This window comes from Cetorhinus maximus, chromosome 13, assembly GCF_964194155.1.
Source record: "Cetorhinus maximus chromosome 13, sCetMax3.hap1.1, whole genome shotgun sequence".
Classification (NCBI taxonomy): Eukaryota; Metazoa; Chordata; class Chondrichthyes; order Lamniformes; family Cetorhinidae; genus Cetorhinus; species Cetorhinus maximus.
In genome coordinates this window covers 38591384-38611256 of record NC_135891.1, presented here as the reverse complement: position 1 = coordinate 38611256, position 19873 = coordinate 38591384, and the positions used below count along the sequence as shown (strand labels likewise).

The window sequence follows — 19873 nt, the reverse complement described above, 5'->3', positions numbered from 1 at the left end:
CGTACAAAAGCATCAGTGATTTAGTCAGTGATGCGTTCAGAATGTATGTGAGTAAGTCACAATTGAATGTCTTAGTCTCAGTGAAATGGTGAGCGTGTGCAAGTCAATGAGAGAATCTGGCCAGAACTTTACCAGGCCTTTGGTAACAGGCTGAGGTTAGGTGCCCAGGGGTGATGCTGGGTTTTCCCAACATTTTCCTGTGCCATGCTATTTTGCCCAGTGCCAGATATGTTGTCAGGTCAGCCAACTTCCCAGAGCCCAACTGGACCACTTAAGTGGCTAAACAAGGGCCACCCCTCCTCTGAGGGCATTTTTCCAGCATCGGGGGATGGTGGTCAGGTCACTATCACATGAGGAGGCCGCCCATGGGAGGAACCACACCCCCTGGCTGCAATGGCCACACCCATGGCAACAGCACTGCCTGTGCACTGTGAATCCACCCCCTCCACCAATCGCTAGAGTCTGCATATCTGGTCCCGGTGACCCCCAACTCCACTTACCTCTCTTCGAGGGTACATTCTCCCTGCAGTTGCAGCCTCAGAAATGGCCATTGCTAGCAATGGCATTACTGAGGCTGCTGAGTGGCCAGTCCTCTGGTTGGGCCAGCAGTTCTTGGGAGCAGGCCACCATCCTTAATTGGACGGTCACCCTGGAGGTGGCCACTAAATTGGCCACCATCCTTAATCGGACGGTCACCCTGGAGGTGACCACTAAATTGGCCACTTCCAGGAATATGTCTCCCCAACCACTGGCTGAAATGGGGTCACCTCTCACTTTTCACCCTGGTGCACAACTTCTGTTGTCCCTGTAAAATTCAGCCATCTGAGTCAGTGACTGAGAGAGTAAACATGAGAGAATTTAAGTGATGAAAGTTATGGTTTAACTGAAACATTACCAGCAACAACGTTGACAGACTTGTTGGAAGGTCCACAGTAAAGTATACAACTTTTATTTTGGTCATTCCTTTCAGAAGGATAGTTGTGACTGTTATGATCTTGATTCATTTGATGGAACCAATATACAATGTGAACTCCAACGATCGTTTTTCCTGTTCCTACAAAATAGGATTACTAGTGTGAATGTACTTAATGAATAAACAATAGACTGATCAATCATGCACTGTTCAACCCTTAACACAACAGAATGAAGATCAAGAGTGTGTATTCAGGGTTGAGCACTGGTCATTTAGAATACTGCAGTTATACACCTCAGTTCTATCTTGGGTAAGGCAAAAAAATTGTTGTTTAGGAGAAAAAAATACTTTCTTCAAAATACACAATAAACTACAATAATATGATAGATCTTGTTTGTGCAGAATGCAATGCAGCTCATACCACTGCTAAGTAAATATTAGGTCACCCTCTAATGCATCAACAGCGAATAACCACAAGCTATGCTGATTTCACTCCCCTGCCCCACATATGTTTTTCCATATTTCTTTCTTCTTGAATTTTTCCTCTGGTTCTTCTCCCTTTACACCCTTAATCCACAGACATCTTTGCTACATTACCCAACCTTTTATTCTCAAATGTTAAGTGTACAATTATTTTATCCTTGGGAATTTCTCTACATAATTAATATCTGTATAACCTAACTGGACTGGCAGATAAGCTTAGGACTACCATTTGTGTTGAGGGTAAACACAAAAGAAGCAATAGTTGGGCAGGCCAAATTGCTTCTGCATTACAATTTCAAAGTCATTTTATGTAATCTCAGTGATTAAACAATGCCATCTATATACAGCTGATAATTGACTTCTGTTTCCCAAATTATTTGTATATTTACGTTTTTCATTCATGTGCTTGGTCTCCTCTTACCTGGTGGACCTTGAATAAGAGAGAAAGGGCTTTCAAGAGCTTGACAAACCGCTATTACTTGACTCATATTGAGGGCTCTGAATCCAGGAATGTTATAGCTGATCTGGTTCAATATAGCTGATTGTGACATTGGAATACCTGTTTAAAAATGTCTTGTGTTAATCAATGCCGAGGGAAGAAATATTAATAAAGGTAAAAATATAAGAGGGGGAATAATAAATGCCTAGAAATGCACCCAAAAGAGAATAATATACATTACTAATATTTCTCAGTATATTCTGGAAGTTTCTCTATGTAAATAGGACTGTCAAGACATTGGCATGAAGGAGGAGGCTCATTCCGAAAATCTTGCCACATCCAAAAAAAGAAACAGTTGCATCAGTTGGTCAGGCATAATGAGTAAGATAAGTCAGAGGGAGATCAGAGACTGAAAGCCATCCATCTGATCTTGCCACTGACCCCCACTACTCGATCTCAATCCCGCCCTCAATCACCTTTGGTCTGGGATCCCACGACATTCTGGGGCCTCCAGTAGGTGCAGTGTCACCAGCAGGCACACCTCCTGCTGGCACTAGCAGCAACGAGTAGCTGTCAGCTCTGGTGGGCTTGCAGGACTTCCGCCACCACTGACCTCAATCGCAGGGGAGGCTCAATGGGGCCACTTAACTGCCTGAAAGGCACTTGATTCCATCAGGCCGCCCCCATGCAACTTGACTGGGGAACCCTGCCGGCTCTCCAGCCAGTGGGCGAGACCCCAGTCAGCCCCACAAAATTCGGCCCCTGAATTTAGTTAACTTATTCATTCCCAAAATAAGCTTTATCATAGCAAGTGAAATCTCACCCAATTAGAACACATGCCTTGAAACTGCTTTCTTCAATAATTGCACAAACGTAAGAAATTGCCCAGTCTGCTAATTTAAACAGTTTACCATTCTGCTAATGTAACGGAATGCTAAACTGTTTAAATTAGCAAACAAAGAAATTTGATATATATGCAGAAAACATTAATTTATGAATTTTTAGAGTCCAGTCTCAAAGCACTGGCTGAGTTAAATCAACAAATATGTGACAACAGATTGATGGAATGAGTTGAAACCAAATCCCTAGAGATGCAGTTCCAGTGTGTTAATATACTCAGGAGCCTGATGGAGAGGCTGCAATTTTGGTTGGTTCTGGCCTCTGCGCAACATTTCCCCAGGGGTCTTTTTAGTTCATCTGCTCCAAACAGAGCCCCTTAATAAGATGGGGAAGGCATTGCAAAGACCAAGAATCCCTTTATATTTGGCTTGGGACCTGCTTAGCAACCAATACACCAGGTTGAATCAGGTAAAGTGGCACTCAGCTTGACAAACACGGGGCCCAACTGGGAGGCCAAGCCAGGGTCTCAACAAGGACCGCTAGGAAATATTTCTAGTAACTCCTTGTAACCTGCTCTTTTGTAAAATTTTGTTCTGTGCTGGTGGCCCACCAGTGCCTGCTCAATGTTGCATTTCCCAGAGATCTCCCAAACTTTTGATGCGTGCTCAAAGTGCACCAACATGAACTCCCTTTGGCCCCAGGTACTTTGGCAGGTTTAGGAGCAGGGGTTCGCCATTGGGCAATCCTCAGCACACAGTAAGTGAACTTTCAAGGCCATGGTCATTAAGTGAATCAGAAAGAGCAGATACATATCAATCACAAACTAATCACAAGTGTGACATAAATAATGAAATATGTAAAATATTTAAAGGACCACAACTCCATTAGGCTCCAGAACCATAAGAACACTAAAACAGCCATATTTCCACATGATAGTATTTAATGATAAGAAATGTTATAGTTTAATGATAAGAAATGCTACTCTAGATATTTGAAGATTGTTCAAGATAATAGCCCCAAAAATCAAGCAGAGTTCTAGCTGACTCCCATTACAACTGTGACAGGAAACCAGCAGCAATGACCAGAAAATAGCAAAGAGCCAGTTGTTTCCTAGGTCTCTGCCATTTCTTGGGTTTTCTGTTTGCTTTGTAAGGGGCAGAACCTCCACTTGCCTCTTACAAGGCAAATAATATCAGAGTCATGACAAGAACAGTTACTCCCTATACCAGTATATAACGAGAGGCTAGTACACTCAGTGAGATGAAAAACCCTGACCTGACAACCTGGGCATTCCAAGCAAGTGGCCGGGACCCCCAAAAATGATACAATTTTTTTTAATGAACATCTTGATCTGCCCCTTACACAGGAAAGCTAAAGGGAACATGGCAGAGATCTGAACAATACAACAATATTCTCCTCATGACTGAGGAGCACCTAATTTTCTAGTTAAACAACCCAGCTGCATGCAGTGACCTCTCAATGACTGTGCAAACCCAACTTGGTCAACATTAGCTGATCCCAGCTAACCCACTAGGATATTATCCCAAGGATATTTGAGGCCCATAATTTCACTGTGACCATATAATATCAACTAACACTAAAGGATAGAGTTCAGGAAACTGTTCAGAATTAAGTGACTCCTACAACAAACACACAGTATCCTTTCAGTGTGTTGGAGTAGGCAGGTGCTTCGCATATTTCTGAAATATTCTGCATTTATTCCTTACAACATTAATGGTTATTTGGGTGAAGAAATGTCTGTAGTGCTATAAAAGAGTTAATATGGCTCTAAAACAAATGTGTCTTTAAACTTTTTACAGAACCATTGAACATATCCTAGTATATATAATAAAGTTTGTAAGTTGTTCTTACGTCTGGGAGGTATGTGTTTACCCAGTGCTATGCTCTGAGCCAGTGGCGAACAGTTGGTCAGGTTCTGAACAGCAAGTTCTTTGCGTCTGGAAAATTCAAATAGAAGTTATAAGGATTGGTGAGTCTAGCATTGACCATGAGTCTGATGAGGAGAATTTCATTACCTCTACATTTCCTCTTTACAGATGCTGACTAACCTGTTGAGTATTTCTGCAATTCCTGTTTTTATTTCCGATTTCTAGCTTTTGCTGGAGACTGTCAGACTTTTATACCCCTCTTTAAACCTGGTGGTAAAGGATGCTAAGAGGCTTCAGACATATTCCAGTCTCAAATGCTAAGTGAGAAGAGAGTTCTAATAACAACAAAATTTGGCAGGCTGATAGGTAGGAATTCATTATATCTACTAAACCTGCAGCATTGCTTTAGGATTCAAATCAACAAAATCAACTTTTAAACAGAGAATGGTGCATGAGCATGCAGCCCCATCACAGCGGGGGCAGGGCCATAAAATGGGGTGAGTCATTCAAAAGTCCATTGATTTCGGCGGGACCAAAAAATCCCGCTGGCATAAAATTCCGCCTGTTACATGCTGGAAGTTGGACTCTCACGGTCCTAGACTATGATTTCTGCCATTATTGATGTTGATGTTGCCATTAAAAGTAGCAGGCACTAGAACTGAATTCTGCCACTGGCTGCTTGGCAACTGCACTGAGACATCAATGACCGCAATAGAAAACACAATAGGAACATCTTATGAATGTTCGCTGTGATACAATTAGGGATTAGCTCTCTGGGATTCTACTAGGCATTAAATTATCACTGTATGATACATTAGCAACCAATAACAGAATAAATGCAACCACAATACCTTGCTGTACTTCAACAGTTTATGCTTGACCTTTAACTCCCCAAGGTACCTGCAGTCCTCCAATTTTGTCCTCTTGTGCATCCCCAACTTTAATCATTCCATCATTGATAGTGAGTCTTCAGCTGCCTAGGCCCCAAGCTCAGGCATTCCCTCCCTAGATTTTTTCTCCTCTCTCCTCCTATAAGATGCTCCTTAAAGCCTCTCTCTTTGACTAAACTTTTGATCACCTGTCTTAATATCTCATGTTGCTGGGTGTAAAAATTTGTTGTTAACCCTTCTGCGAAACACCTTGGGATGTTTAATAACATCAAAGGCACTATATAAATGTAAATTGATGTCGTTGACCAAATCAGTGGCCCTCATGAGGACTTTTCCAGCAAGGCCATGAAACAGCAGTACAAGCTATTATGCTAACATCAGTGACATATCAAGTCACACGCTTTCCTAAGTGGGAGGTAAACCTATGGAAAATATGGAGGTCCAATACCAAATCTAGCTTAGGACATTCCTTATATAGATGTGGGGTCTGTGGGTTCAATTGTATAATCAGCACTCCATTGGAATCCCAAGAGGCTTGCAAAAATAACTTGCAGACAACCACCATATCTATCACTTCAAAGTAACCAAAATGGCTTGCATCACTTCAAGTTGACCATATTCACTTCATGCACTATTACACAAATAAACACTGAGCATTTCACAACTGTACATCTTGAAATCATTCTTTTTAATGAGTTCATCAGATGAACCAGAGCACCAGAGCTCCTAACCTCCTGCACTTTGTTCTCCTCCTCATATACAGTGGTTTGTTGCTCACAGTCAAACAATTCGATACTAAGCCCCTTGCCCTTTAATTTTGCAGCAGAAGCACATAAGAATAATTCTGCTAACTCTTTCTATACTAATTTTTCAAAAGCCTTGAGCAGTTCAAACATTGAGTGCTCTAAGTGTCCACTAAGGTAGTCTCCTAGCTCACCCATGTGCCTTGTTGTAGTTGCGCTGGGTTCTGAGTTGATGGCCAAGTCTCATGAGCCACAACTGCAATGAAGAACTAATATCCCAAAAGTAAAACATCCATATCTGTGAAATTTAGGACATGCCAAACCGTGTTAGGATACAGAAATTGTGAGCACTCCCCAGGAAGCAAACATTTGTATACCAGATTTTCATACAGTGAATGCATACCTTTTGAAGTACCATTCAAATATAAAGGTACAAGGTGGTACAGTGATACAATGGGCCAGGTTTTCCTGTTCCGACCTGGGGCAAACCTGCGTTGGGCTGGTGGAAAAAGAGGTGAGTGGGTCCTGCAATCAGAAGTCCCCCCCCCATTCCCATCACCAGCAATTTTTAGCAGGATGGGTCAGGAGTCCACACGCAACACTCCCAACCTTGCCCGCACCATTGCGGGAGTGGACATTTTAGACAACACTCAATTTTGATGGAGTCAGGCCAGCTTCTGAAGGCAATGTGGATCACACCAGCTCAGTGGTTCCATGAACCATGGGGGATTTGGGGTTGGGAGCCTTTTGACAGATAAGTTCAAAGGGCGTTGCCAACTTCACATGTCATAAGGTAATGCTGTATAATAAGTTAAATATGTTTTAACGCAAAGGTTGATGACAAGGTTTTGTTCTTAAAAGGGAAGTGATCAGTAAATTGACCAGCACTGTGAAAGTGGAAAAGTGTTCACATGCATTAGTGTGCATTATCCAATGGATAAAATGCTCTTCTGCATTGAACAATAGTCATATTCAGATTCAACTGTGTCAATTGTGCCCTGTGATTTAATCTTTTCAATGATTGACAACTCAGGCATCTGTTTCCCTGCTTTAAACCTTCAACAGTTGTCTGAATTCTTTCAAAGGCTTTAATGTATTTAGCTCTGGAGGTTTTGTTGACACAGTTGTGCAATAGAATCTCATTGTGCGTGGTTGACTGAGTTCCAAACCCCACTAATGGATTCAACTTGACAGAGGTTGTTGATACAGAGCTGGATAATATGGTAGGAGGAGAGGGAGGTGCAGTGGGGGCAGACGGCATGCCAGCCCCCTGGAAGCAACGTCGGCATGGAGCTGACATGCACCATGCTGACCCACCCCGCAGCCGTAAAATGCTGAGGGGCGGACTAACATGGGCTGAGTGGGATTCACGACCCTCATTGGAAGTCCCACCAGATTGGCCAGCAGCTTCATCAGTCCCAGAAGTGCCAGGAAACCATCAGAGGGTACCATCAGGACTGCAGAAGAAGAAGATCAAGGCCCATGGATCCCCAAAGCAACTAAGTCCTGTGTCTTGGGCCAGGGGGGTTTGGTCAGGTTAGGGAGAGGGACAGTGGGGGAGGGGGTGGGTTTAAGGGAGGGAGCAGGTAGGAAGGAAGGGGGGTTCAACCTAAGGGGGTCCACCCAACAATCAGCAAAGTGCAACCACCAGAAAGCAACCCTCACCCTTCCTTCCCACCCTTTAAACAGGTAAAATATCGGGCTGCTCACTCCCACCCGGCTTCCCACACCAAATGTTTTATGGTGAGGACAGCATATTATCCGGGTCAATTGGCTTGATAACAAGCCTAATAGACCCTTGATTATTCATTTAAATATGGTGGGTGGGCTCCCAATCCCCCCCACCTCTCCACCTGCAGGGGACACACCCATCAAGGACATGTAAGATTCAACCCAGTCATTCAAAAGAATCTCATTATGCATGCTTGGCTAAGCTACAAACTCCATTAATGGATTCAGCTCAGCAAGGGTTGTTGATACGGCTGTCAAGGGGACTGAGAGTTTGTTTATTCTGACAGTTTTATGATAGAATTATGCTTTTTTGAAGTAGTTTTGATGACTGTTGTTTATCTTGACTGTTTTATGAGGTTCTAATAGGATTATGTTTCTTTTTTTGCGCAGTTTTTGAATGAGTTTATCTTGACTTTATCTGTTTTATGAGCATCTCAAAGACTTCCCAACGTTACGATAGGGCTGAAAAGTTCTGTGCATAGTGTATACAGGGTGACTGGGTATGGGAGTATGAGGGCGCATGGGGTTTGAGGGGGGCATGGGCTTGTGAATGGAGTAGTGGGACTGAGGGTTAGGGGGCTTCACATTTGTCTCCTGAACTGGGCTGGTCCCAGCGCACAGAGGTGGGCCTTCAATGCCACACATCTCAGCAACCGTCCCACTTCATTTCCACCTCCATCCTGTTTCGGGAGATGGTGGCCCCAACCCTGCGGGGTGAAAATAGAGTGGCCATGCACAGCCACTCCAGAGGCGGGATCGCAATGTTGGGAAACGGCAAGACTTCTGATTTTCATCACAAAGGGAAAATCCAGCCCAATGTGCCTGCTGTGCGAGACAAAGATGAAAAGTAGAGGGGCAGAGGCCATTGTTGTTTAGGCAGTCATAAACAAGCAAATAACAAAATATTCCACTATTAATGATAACAAAAGTCAAAAGCTAACTGATCAGTATGGAAATTCATTAAAAAAAGCTTCAATCTAAAAATACTGGAACGTATGAAGCAAAAACTTTAAATTCATTGTGTCAAATACCTGTCTGTGTTATAAAATGCTGCTGTTAATTGGGTGCTGAGATTATGGACTAGCTAGATAAGAATAAAGACGTGGCTCCAGATCACAAACTGGCCCAAATCAAGCACACATGTAAACCCTTCAAAAATATTACTTGTGTAAAAGCTGACCCTTAACATTTTCCTAAAAAGTTGGATTCAAAAATTCACCTTTTACAGAGGTATATATGATAACTTTGTAACTTTTGAAGCCAAATCCTAGTAGATTAGGAATCCAAACTTTTCAGTCTTATAAGCTACTACAAAATTGGACGTAAAACCGTTAATTATAGTTGTCCAGCTATAGTACTTACTTATCAGGAAGTAGTTTGGGAATTATCTCCACAGTAAACATTGTATCCTTCTGGAATATCTCATTTGGGATAGTGTCCATGGACATTTTGTGCACAGAAAAGTTTGTCTTGAGGTTGGGTTCTCTATCGGGTTTTGGACCATCATTTTGAAACTCTTCAGTCACGGCATGTGCCACCCAGATGTAACTAGCAGGGTCAATATTCAGCTCTGAGGAATTTTTTGATATGTGAAGGGCCTTAAAACTTTCATAAAGAGGTTCATCATTTTTGGTCAGACTGCTTTCTCCTTTCTGTTTTAAGCCTCTACACCGGATACACAGATAGCAATTGGTCAGGACACTTTCAATGTGCCAATTTTTACAAAATTCTTTGGAAATAGAAAATGAGCCGTACAGCTTCCTGCCTCGTGTTTCATCCCTCTTCCAAATTATCTTAACATCATAGATGACTATAGCTTCATTCTCGCAAACAGCAGTTGATGCAGATTCCATTGCACACAGTGGTCCCCAGGTAGTTTGGTATTCCTTTGCATCATTATAGACCTTTCGGGGTGACCTTGAAGCGTACTCTGAGAAGCATGTAATGGGATTTTCTGCATGTTCAATGCAAATCTCAAACATTGGAGTTATACTCAACAACTGCACAGCTGGCACCAAGAAACCATTCTTTATATCTGTGGTCAGCTGCAACTGCAATGCATTACCATTTTTAACCTCCAGGGAAACGTGTACATAATGTGAAACTGAAGAATGTTGGCATTTGCTTACTTCTATCTTGCCAAAGTACCCTTGCTTGCCATTAGATTTAGCACCTTGGCTCTCCTCTAGGAGCAGGGCAGCCACCTTGGGAAATTCTTCTGATTTGACTGCTTTCACAAATTGCTGCCAAGTGTTTGCATTAATGGTATAGACATGTGGGTTGCTGAATGGCCCAGGTGGAAGAATAGAATTTCTTGGTGTTTGCAAGCAGTAGATTCTTTTCCTCCAAGTTAATTTCATTGAATGTTTCATCTGATCATATGCAGGTTGATCCACCAACTGCAGAGTTCTGTAATTTATATGGTGGAACTCAGATAGGGTGTCATTGTTCAAAGGGAACATAACCTTGAAGTACCTGGTTTGTGGTTCAACATCAACAGCGAATGCCAGCTTTTGCATCACTTGACTTCTAAGCTGTATTGCCAAGTGAAGGTTCTGAGCTTTTTTTTCATAACTTGAGGCCTTCCTATTCTTTCCGTTGAAATAAGTACATAATTTTACAATTTCCTGTTTGCTGTATGGAAGGTGTTCCTTGCATAGGACTGTGACAAGGAGACGCTGGATAATAATGTCCAGGTATCGGCGAATGGGTGAAGTGGCCCAGGTATAGGATTCAAGTTGCAGAGAGTAATGCCCTTGCTTCGACCCAGGTATTGAGTTAGAACAAACAAAGAATGATTTGTGCATAAGTTTTCTCAGTTCTAATGTTACTGGTGCAAGACTTGGGTGGATATCATCTGTCGTAATGAAATCTGTCAATTTATGAATGTCATTATCCTTAGCTGCTATTATCAGGCTGTTCCACAAAGATGACAAGATCTGGAATCCCTCACAGGTTGGAGATTGAAAATTTGGCGTGATGCCAATGTGATGAGAGAGATGAATGGAAAGGCAAATCAAATTTCTATGCTTACTTTCTAGATTGGCCATGTCCTGATGTGCAGGGGAACCCTGGCATCTCAATGGTGTCACACTCATTGTTTCAGTCTTATTAGTCAAGAATTCAGCAACAAAGCTATTCATCATTATCATGAGTTCTTCAATCATCTGATGGGATTGCCTGTTTCCTGGGTGCCTGTTTTCATCAGGCTGTTCATAATAGCAATCATCTTGAAGTCGACATTTTCTGTGAATTCTGGAAAAGTGAAAAGCTACAGCAATTGAATCTTCCAAAGTGTCAAATCTCAATTCACTTCCGCTAAAATCCTTGATGATATCCTCTGCTTCATCATAGGAAAGTCTTCTGTCTGACTTAATAACAGAAAGTGAAAAGTTTGCTTTAACCACTTTGCCTGTATGCTTTTGTACTACAACAAACAGAGAGATGACCTTGCATTCTTTTCCTGGCAGCAGGCTGCAGATTTCTTGACTGAGTTTTGGTGGTAGCATGTGAATTGGCTCTCTGTCAGGTGGATAATAAGTAACTCCACGCTTCTGTGCCTCATCATCTAAGGAACTACCCTTTGGCACAAAGCTCGTTACATCTGTGATGTGAACCCCTATTTCATAATTTTCATCCAACTCTCTCACACTAATAGCATCATCAAGATCTTTGGAATTCAAGGGATCCACGGTGAATGTGAAATACTTCCGGCAGTCCCTTCGATTTCCACCCAAAGTTTTCCTAGATTTCTGGCTGTGTTCTGCTATCTCTTTGATAACTTCTTTTGGAAAGCTGTCATGAACATGATACTCCAAGTTCAGTATTTCCATTCCTTGATCCATTGTTACTGCTGCAGGGAGTACTTTTGTTACAATTCCCAATGGAAGGTAAAAACAGCTACGCCAGCATAGTAGTTCAACAACAAAGAAATAATTCCTCTTTATTTCTTCAGTAAGACATATAGTTCTTGTTGTCACAATTTTTTCTTTTTTACGTTTGCGAATGGGGATTTTGTTGCGAGATTTTTTATCTGCTGGCGGCGTGTAGATTTTTGTAACACATTTGTTGACAGGAACCATTACATGCGAATCATATTCATCAACTGTGCAGACAAAGATTCTTGGCAAATCACCTGCCTTCAGCACTCCAACAACCTTTCCACATAGACCAGAATTATCACCTTGGCCTGAGCCCAGGGGCAGAATTTCAACTAAGACCTGGTCACCAGGGAATGATTGTCCACAGTTAACTCGACCTTCTATCTTAATGTGTACAGACTGAGGTTCATCTAGGGTGATGGCATAGCCTTTGTAAAATTTTTCCATGACTATCTCACATCGTTTGTACTTTGTAGGCTGAGTTAATAGCAATGTCTTCAGGACATATGTAGGATAATCCGTGTACTGCGCATTTTTCTTCTTCCGCAAGGGCTGGGTGGGTATTGCTAGAATTTCATTATTCTTATACTCTGGTTCTATTTCCTCGCCATCAAAAATGTCAATCAATCCTTCCTCTGTCACTGTTAATGTCACATTCTTGCTCTCATCTAAAAGTTCTTGTAGTATTGGATCAACATCTTTGTCTGAATAATAGGAATCATTATCACTTTCATCTTCCTCTTTGGAAGTCCAGGTCTCCGTGTCAACAATGGCCTGTTTAATCTGTTGCATTGTGAGTTCCTCTGGGTAAATGCCTCCATTGTCAATAGACTCCTGAATATACTTCTTCCAAATTTTGCTGCATTTTCCAACAGAGCAAAGAGCCACTGCATCGCCAACAACTATCACAAGAGATTGGGCACGTGTCATGGCTGTGTTCAAAACCCTAGATTGATTGAAAAACTCCAAACCAGCACTCTTTGAAGAAATGCTGCTTTTACAAGTATGCACTGTAGAAATGATAATCACTCTGAATTGCTTTCCTAGTGAGAGAAAGAACAAAAAAGGTTACCCCATGTGAAGCTATCATTCCTGTAAATGTAAGTAATCAAAATATTCAAATACTTCTTTTCTAAAGCAGTGACGCCTTCTGCTATTGGCAGTGTATTGACACACACTGCTATTAAGTACCTTTTGTAAGACTCAGGAAGATGTCAGAAATTTCACACAAAGACCTCTGTCAAGAATCAAGTTACAGCGAGCCTCCTCAAAAAGAGGTGATGTGGGGTCTCGCCAGCTCTCCAGCTGACGGCCGAGACCCACATTACCTCCATAAGATTCTGCCCATTCTCTCAGGAGAAAAATAATTTTGCAGATTTTAAAAAAAAATCCTGTCTCTCTTTTATCACTCCCCCCTTAACCCCATCTATATTTTGCAATGTTTATTTTGCTTCCTGTATATGGGGAGATGGTGTCTTAGTGACAATGTTGCTGGACAAGTACTCCAGAGGGCCTTGCTAATGCTCTGGGGGCATAGGTTGCACCATGGCAGTTGGTGGAATTTGAATTCAGTTAATAAATCTGGCATATAAAGCTGGTTTCAATAACAGTGACCATGGCCTCAATTTTTCAGATGGCAGGGTCTTGCCATCCAAAGAGTTGGCTCCGAGCCATTTCACGCTCGAATGAGCATTAGCTGACTGCAGCCAGGACTTCTGCCCGTCACTTGAGAGGAAGTCCCGCCTTAGAGGGCTGTCAGCCAATCCGATTGTCTGGCAGCTCTCCAGTCCCTGCAGCAACAAGAGCTGCAGTGGACTGAAGAGGAAGTGCGCCAACATGCCTGAGTCTAAGCCCTGGGACCAAAGACCCAGGTAAGTTTCAAGGGTCCCAGGGCGGGGAGGGCAAGGAAGGCTTGGGGAGGGGCACAGAGCGGGTAATCGTGATGTGGGGGGGGAGTTCGGAGGTGGGTGGGAGTTCCAACGGCCACTGTACCTTAAGGGTGGGGATGCCCGCAGTCAGAAGGGGGCTTCTGATGGAGCTGCCTCCCCCACCACGTCTCACCTTCCTGCCTGAGACCTAAGCCTGTTCTTTTTTGGGCTTCCCCCAAGCCAGGTAAATCGTCCCATCAGCCTAAAAATTGAGGCTGGGCCGGAAACAGCCCTTAAGTGGCCAAATAATTGGCCACTTAAGGGCCGTAACTGGGGCAAGAGCAGTTTCCCCATCTGAAGCCTTGTCCGTCCCAGCGGGCAACGCTGATAGGTCAGGGCGGGCAGGAATCCTGTTCCTTCAATTTCATGCTTCCCCCACCTAAAAACCCGCCGGCAGGGGGAGCATGAAATTCAGGCCCATTAAATTATCTTCAGTTGTCACAAAAACCTATCTGGTTCACTAATAACCTTTAGGGAAGGAAATGTCCCAGCCTTACCTGGCCTGGCATACATGTGACTCCAGACCTAGAGCAATGCGGTTGATTCTTAACTGCCCTCTGAAGAGGCCTAGTAAGCCATTCAGTTCAAAAACAATTAGGGATGGGCAACAAACGCTGGCCTTGCCAGCAACACCAACATCCCGTGAAAGAATTTTTAAAAATTAAGTATGACTTATATTTCCTGTATTTACTTACTTGTTTAGACTCTGCATGGTTCAGTGAGGATACTTCGATCTAATTGGCTGAAGAGCTTCACTGTTACATGCCCTATTCACAGATCCCATATAGAGGTTGCTACGGTGAAACACATGTCAGATTGCTGGAGGCCTCTGCTGACATGCCCACAAAAGTCTCTAAGCAACTGTATATGAAGGAAATGGCCAAAGCTGTTCCTTTGCCGCTGAGAGCAAAATCTGGGTTATGTAGGTTCTGCACATATATCGCCACAACGTTCTGCTTCCTTTTGTTTCCATGGCTAACATCTGTAATGTTCTGCTGCAGAATCTCACAACTGACCATTATTCCTGATTAATAAATGTATAAATTTTGGAAATTTAGAATACTTTTTTTGATATACTTTCACAGGATGTGGGCATCACTGGCTAGGCCAGCACTTATTGTCCATCCCTAATTACCCTTGGGAAGGTGGTGGTGACCACCTTCTTGAACCACTGCAGTCCCTGTGGTGTAGGTACACCCACAGTGCTGTTAGGGAGGGAGTTCTAGGATTTTGATCCAGGGATAGTGTAGGAATAGTGACATAGTTCCAGGTCAGGATGGTTTGTGTGGCTTGGAGGGGAATTTGTAGGTGGTGGTGCTCCCATACTCCTGATGCCGTTATTCTTCTAAATGGTAGAGGTCACATGTTTGGAAAGTGCTGTTGGAGGATATTTTAAATGTAGAATTCTAACTAGTGTAGAATTTGGCAGGCTCCAACCCCTGAATTTCTAGTGACTGATATCATACCTTGTGATTAATTTTTACCTTGCCTTTAAAGTATCGTCAAAAGGGGATTTCTTAAATATGAGTGTTTTACTTACATGCACAGATCTGAATCGCAAATGAACTTAAAAAGGGACAAAAATACTGTGTGCATGCATACTCACAGATTTCTATAATTGTTAAAATAGCTTACAACTCATTTCAGAACAACACTGTTTTTCTTTCCCTGTCAGTAAAACAGCCTCACAGTATAAGTGGTGTGGTTTCTCAACAGGAGGAAGAAACCCTCAAATGCAGTACCAATATGAAAAATGAATTTAAAGCTCTTTTATGGTTCAACAAGCTACACATGCACCTACCTTGAATATTGAAAACATTCTCTACAGTTACTGATGAGTGTCCATATTTCCTGAGTTCGTGCCTCAAGCACTGAACCTGGATAAAATAAGTTTACACGTGATTATTAAATTAAATGCACAAATTTGTGAAATTTTGTCTTTTGGCTGAAAGAAAGTTGAAATCCTTCTGAATGAAATGAAAATTTGAATTTGCAGAATGAAGGGTACAACTTCACCTTCCCAATTACTACTGGCGAGTTCCCAATTTCAGGCATTCTATGTATATGTTGTGAAACTAAGGTCATGCCCACTTGGAGGGGGGGAAACCAGAGCAGCAACTCACTGCTCACTATTGATCATTTAGATACAGATAGGGGCGATTTTACAGATAGTTTCCTGGCCCCATCAATCAACACATCAAGATAGAGACAAGTAAGGAGGGAGTCCCAATTTATCTTTGTTAAACTAAGCCTGTATTTTACATCACATAACCCAACAGTTTCTCGAATGACTTCACTTACCCTATACCAAAAGCCAGATTTTGGTCGCCTTGTACAATAAACTTCCTGACATCAGTTCTAAATTTATCCTCTATCAGTTTGAAACTGTGCCCTGAATGATACATTGCAGTGCAATATTTGTTTGCTCATTAGTCTGTCTTACTTAGATTAAAAGGCTTTGATGGTTTGAATTCATCTGCCTGTTTTATAAGTCTCTGTACATTGTGAGGGATAGCAGTTGGACCAAAAATAAACATACCTCACAACATATAACATATAATCTCTCAATCAATTTTATATGAACTGCAACAATTTGAATGTAGTCACTAGCATTTTAAATAATAAAGGATTGATTGCCATAGTGTGTGAATCTTTAAGTATTCTGAAACATAGGACAGAATTATCCGTGCCCGCTGGCATCGGGTGCGTTTGGCAGCGTGAGCGGACAATATGGCAAGAAGGCCAAAAATCGGTTTCATGATGTTGTGAAACCAGTTTGCGATCGTCCGCTCAGCCCGTCAATGGCGGGCCATGTTTCCTGCTGTCAGACATCGGGAACCTCTTTGTAATAAACCTGCATATCATTATAAGGCCAGCCCACTGGAATCACCTCCACGCGCTGGATCATCCAAGCATGTTGGCATGATTGCACGCTGATGTGTTTCACAACCATACATAAGCAACGTGCACCTTCGCTCGGGACTTTGAGATTTGTTTGCCTACCTTGCTTCAGGCAGCACTTGCGGTCATCAGCGCCAAGCTTCCCAGGCAGCAGCACATCACTATTAGGGGGACTCACGGGCAGGTCTCTACTTAGGAGACCAGCTGTAAGGCGGGGGTGGCTTTTCAACAGCTGTAGGGTGAGAGCTCACTTGGGGAAGGAGGTAAAGTGGCCTCAGGCAAAGAAAGAGGCTTCAGGACTCAGAGTATTACCTGGGAATGGGGGTATCCCAGGGTGTGTGTGTGGGGACATATGTTGATCTGTGCAAGTGGCCTCAAGAGGGTGAAGGCTGAGGAGGCAGTCTCCACAGGAGACGAGGCCAAATAGAGATGTGAGGTTGTGTGTGAGAGGGTGAGTGGCAATGACCCTTGAGCTCGCAGTGAGTGAGATGCCAGCGGATGTGTGGTGGGATTATGAGTGTATGAGTTTAGATTAATGTGATGGTTGCCTTACCCTGGCTGCATAGATGAGGTCATTCATCCTCTTTCTGCACTGAATGAATGATCTCTTCTGTGCAGCATTGGCACTGACCACCTCTGTCACCTCCTCCCAAGCCGGAGTGGTCACACTGATGGGCCTCCTGTGGCCAGAGCTGGGGTAGTGGATATCGCGGCAGACTCCAAAGGTGTCTAGAAGGTGTCCCGGGGTGCATCGCTGAATTGAGAGGCTGCACTCTTCTTGGCTTTTGGGCCATGTCTTCACCGGTGCCCTCCTGGTCTGGAAGCACTGAGAGGTGCGTGCATGGCTGCACTTTAAATATGGCGCCTAGCGTGATGAAGCAGCGAGGTGATGGCATAGTGGGTGAATGAGAGCCCGCCTGCTATTGAAACGGTATGTTTCCCAGCAATGCATGATTGACAAGGCAGGATTGGGACGATATGGCATGCAAAGTCACCATTATGGCCGGTAGGAAAAATGCTCTTTTTTCCGCCCACTACCACACTTAGTGCAAATCTGGAACGATTCCACCCATAGAAAATCTCAGCACTGGAAAGACAAATTGCAATGGCTTGACATACCAGACAGGTTTCTACATGAAACAGATAACTTTATTACAGAGAGCGCTTCAGAAACTATATGCTTGAACCAGGTCCTCCACTAGAAAACCATGCCCCCCAGATTACCTGCACTTAGGGTTCATTTGTCAGAGTCTACAAGAACAATCACGTGACCCCTGATAGGCAGCAAGAAAAGGCTATACCTTCAATCACTACATTTCCTCTCCCTTTAGTTTTTTTACATTTCCTATTTACAAAGAACATTTTAATCCACAACATATGCACATATATAGGTCAGGTGATTAAAGATTAAGTCTTATTCAGTTAGAGCAGTGTAGCTCTACCACTTGAGGTTCTCCCACTGGATCGACATGATCAGGAGCTGCAGCATCAGGTACCTCATTATAAAGTGGCAGTTCAGGGTTAGGCAACCCTACACAGGCATTGGGTATGTCTATTCTAGGTCAATCTGTCACCTTAGGGATTAATGGTTCGATGTTAATCACAAGCAGAATAGTTGGTTGTTGGAATGTCTCTCTACTCCTAAGATGATCCACATGTTTTCGAACAATTTGATCTTCCACTTCCACCTGGAAGGACAAGGGACCAGTTTCTGAGACAATTGTATCAGGAACCCAACGAGGCCCACTTCCAAAATTCCACACGAAACCTGTATCTCCCACGATAAATCTTCAAGCTTTGCTATATCGTGATTCAATTTTTGATTACTCTGATTCTTCACTACCTTCCCCACTAAGTTCGGAAACAGCAGATTTAACCTTGTACGTAGGCAACATTTCAACAATAATTCATACGGTGTTGAACCCATAGTTTAATGAGGCATACGATCATTGAGAAGAAAACGGGAAAGTTGAGTTTTTAGAGTACCTTCGGATAACCTCTTCATTCCAGACTTGAAAGTTTGAACAGCTCTTTCAATTAACCCATTTGATGAGGGTTGGTAATTAAAGGATGATATTAAAACAGCACTGAAACAGTGCGGTTTTAGTATGTTTGATTCCATTTAAACTCATGAATCTCTGAAATTCTGTAGTAGTAAAGCCTGTTCTGTTATCCGCAACAATGACTTCCAGTAGGCCATGTATATAAAAATATTGTGCATCTTTTCAATAGTTGCACCCGATGTCGGTGATCTAACTACATACACATCCACCCTCTTAGCATGTGCATCTACGATCAATAAAAACATGGTACCTAAGAATGGTCCTACATAATCAATATGTAGTCTAACCCATGGTCGACCAGGCCACTCCCACAGATGCAGTGGAGGTGAATCAGGCAACCTCTGTTGTTTCTGGCACTGGATATAGTGCTTGACCATGCTTTCAATGTCACCATCAATGCCTGGCCACCAGACATAGCTTTGCACAAGCATTTTCATCTTCAATATGCCTGAATACTCACTGTGAAGCTCTGTCATGAGTGGTTTTCTTCCTTGCGAAGGGACGACAACTCTTGATCCCCGCAACAATATTCCACCTTGACAACTTAACTCTGTTTTTTGGGCATGGAATAGTCTCATCTCTTCAGGCACTGGTGAATTCGACCACCCTTGCAATACAAGGTCTTGGACTTTCGACAAAATTAGATCTCTGTTCATCCAATTCCTTATTTGCTTTGCACACATAGGTGAAGCCTCCATGAAATTCAATACAATCACAAGTTCTTGTGGCAGTGGAGCATATACAATGCTATCTGGTAACAGTAGACAACTACATGCATCCGCATTCACAACATTCAAGCCAGGACGGTGCATAAAGATATACTCATACGCAGATAATATCAAAGCCCAACATTGAATTCTTGCTGAGGCTATTGGCGGAATGGCTTTATTCTCACTGAATAAATCCATTAATTATTTATGGTCTGACACTATGATGAAATGTCATCCATACAGATACTGGTGGAATTTCTTCACTCCAAATACCACCAGTAAACTTTCCTTTTCAAGTTGAAAATAACCCTTCTCGGCTGGAGAGAGGGTTCTGGAGAGATAGCCAATTGGCTTTTTGGGACCATCTTCCATCCTGTGTGATAACACAGCTCCCACACCATAAGGAGATGCATCACAGGTTAATATTCATTTTTTTGATAGTTGTAATGTACTAGCAGACAT

The 19873-nt window shown here is 42.8% G+C and overlaps 1 protein-coding gene across 3 annotated transcripts in view; it reads right to left on the bottom strand.

Moving 5' to 3' along the window:
- helz2a (helicase with zinc finger 2a) overlaps positions 1–19873 on the bottom strand; it is a 122644-nt gene that overhangs the window by 32200 nt on the left and 70571 nt on the right. For all 3 annotated transcript variants that reach the window (XM_078555298.1, XM_078555301.1, XM_078555299.1), the window contains 5 exons: positions 15539–15614; positions 9291–12852; positions 4548–4633; positions 1818–1955; positions 896–1054 (listed from right to left, as the gene is read on the bottom strand). In XM_078555298.1, the coding sequence (XP_078411424.1) occupies positions 896–1054; positions 1818–1955; positions 4548–4633; positions 9291–12852; positions 15539–15614 (4021 nt within the window). The remainder of the gene's footprint in view (positions 1–895; positions 1055–1817; positions 1956–4547; positions 4634–9290; positions 12853–15538; positions 15615–19873) is intronic.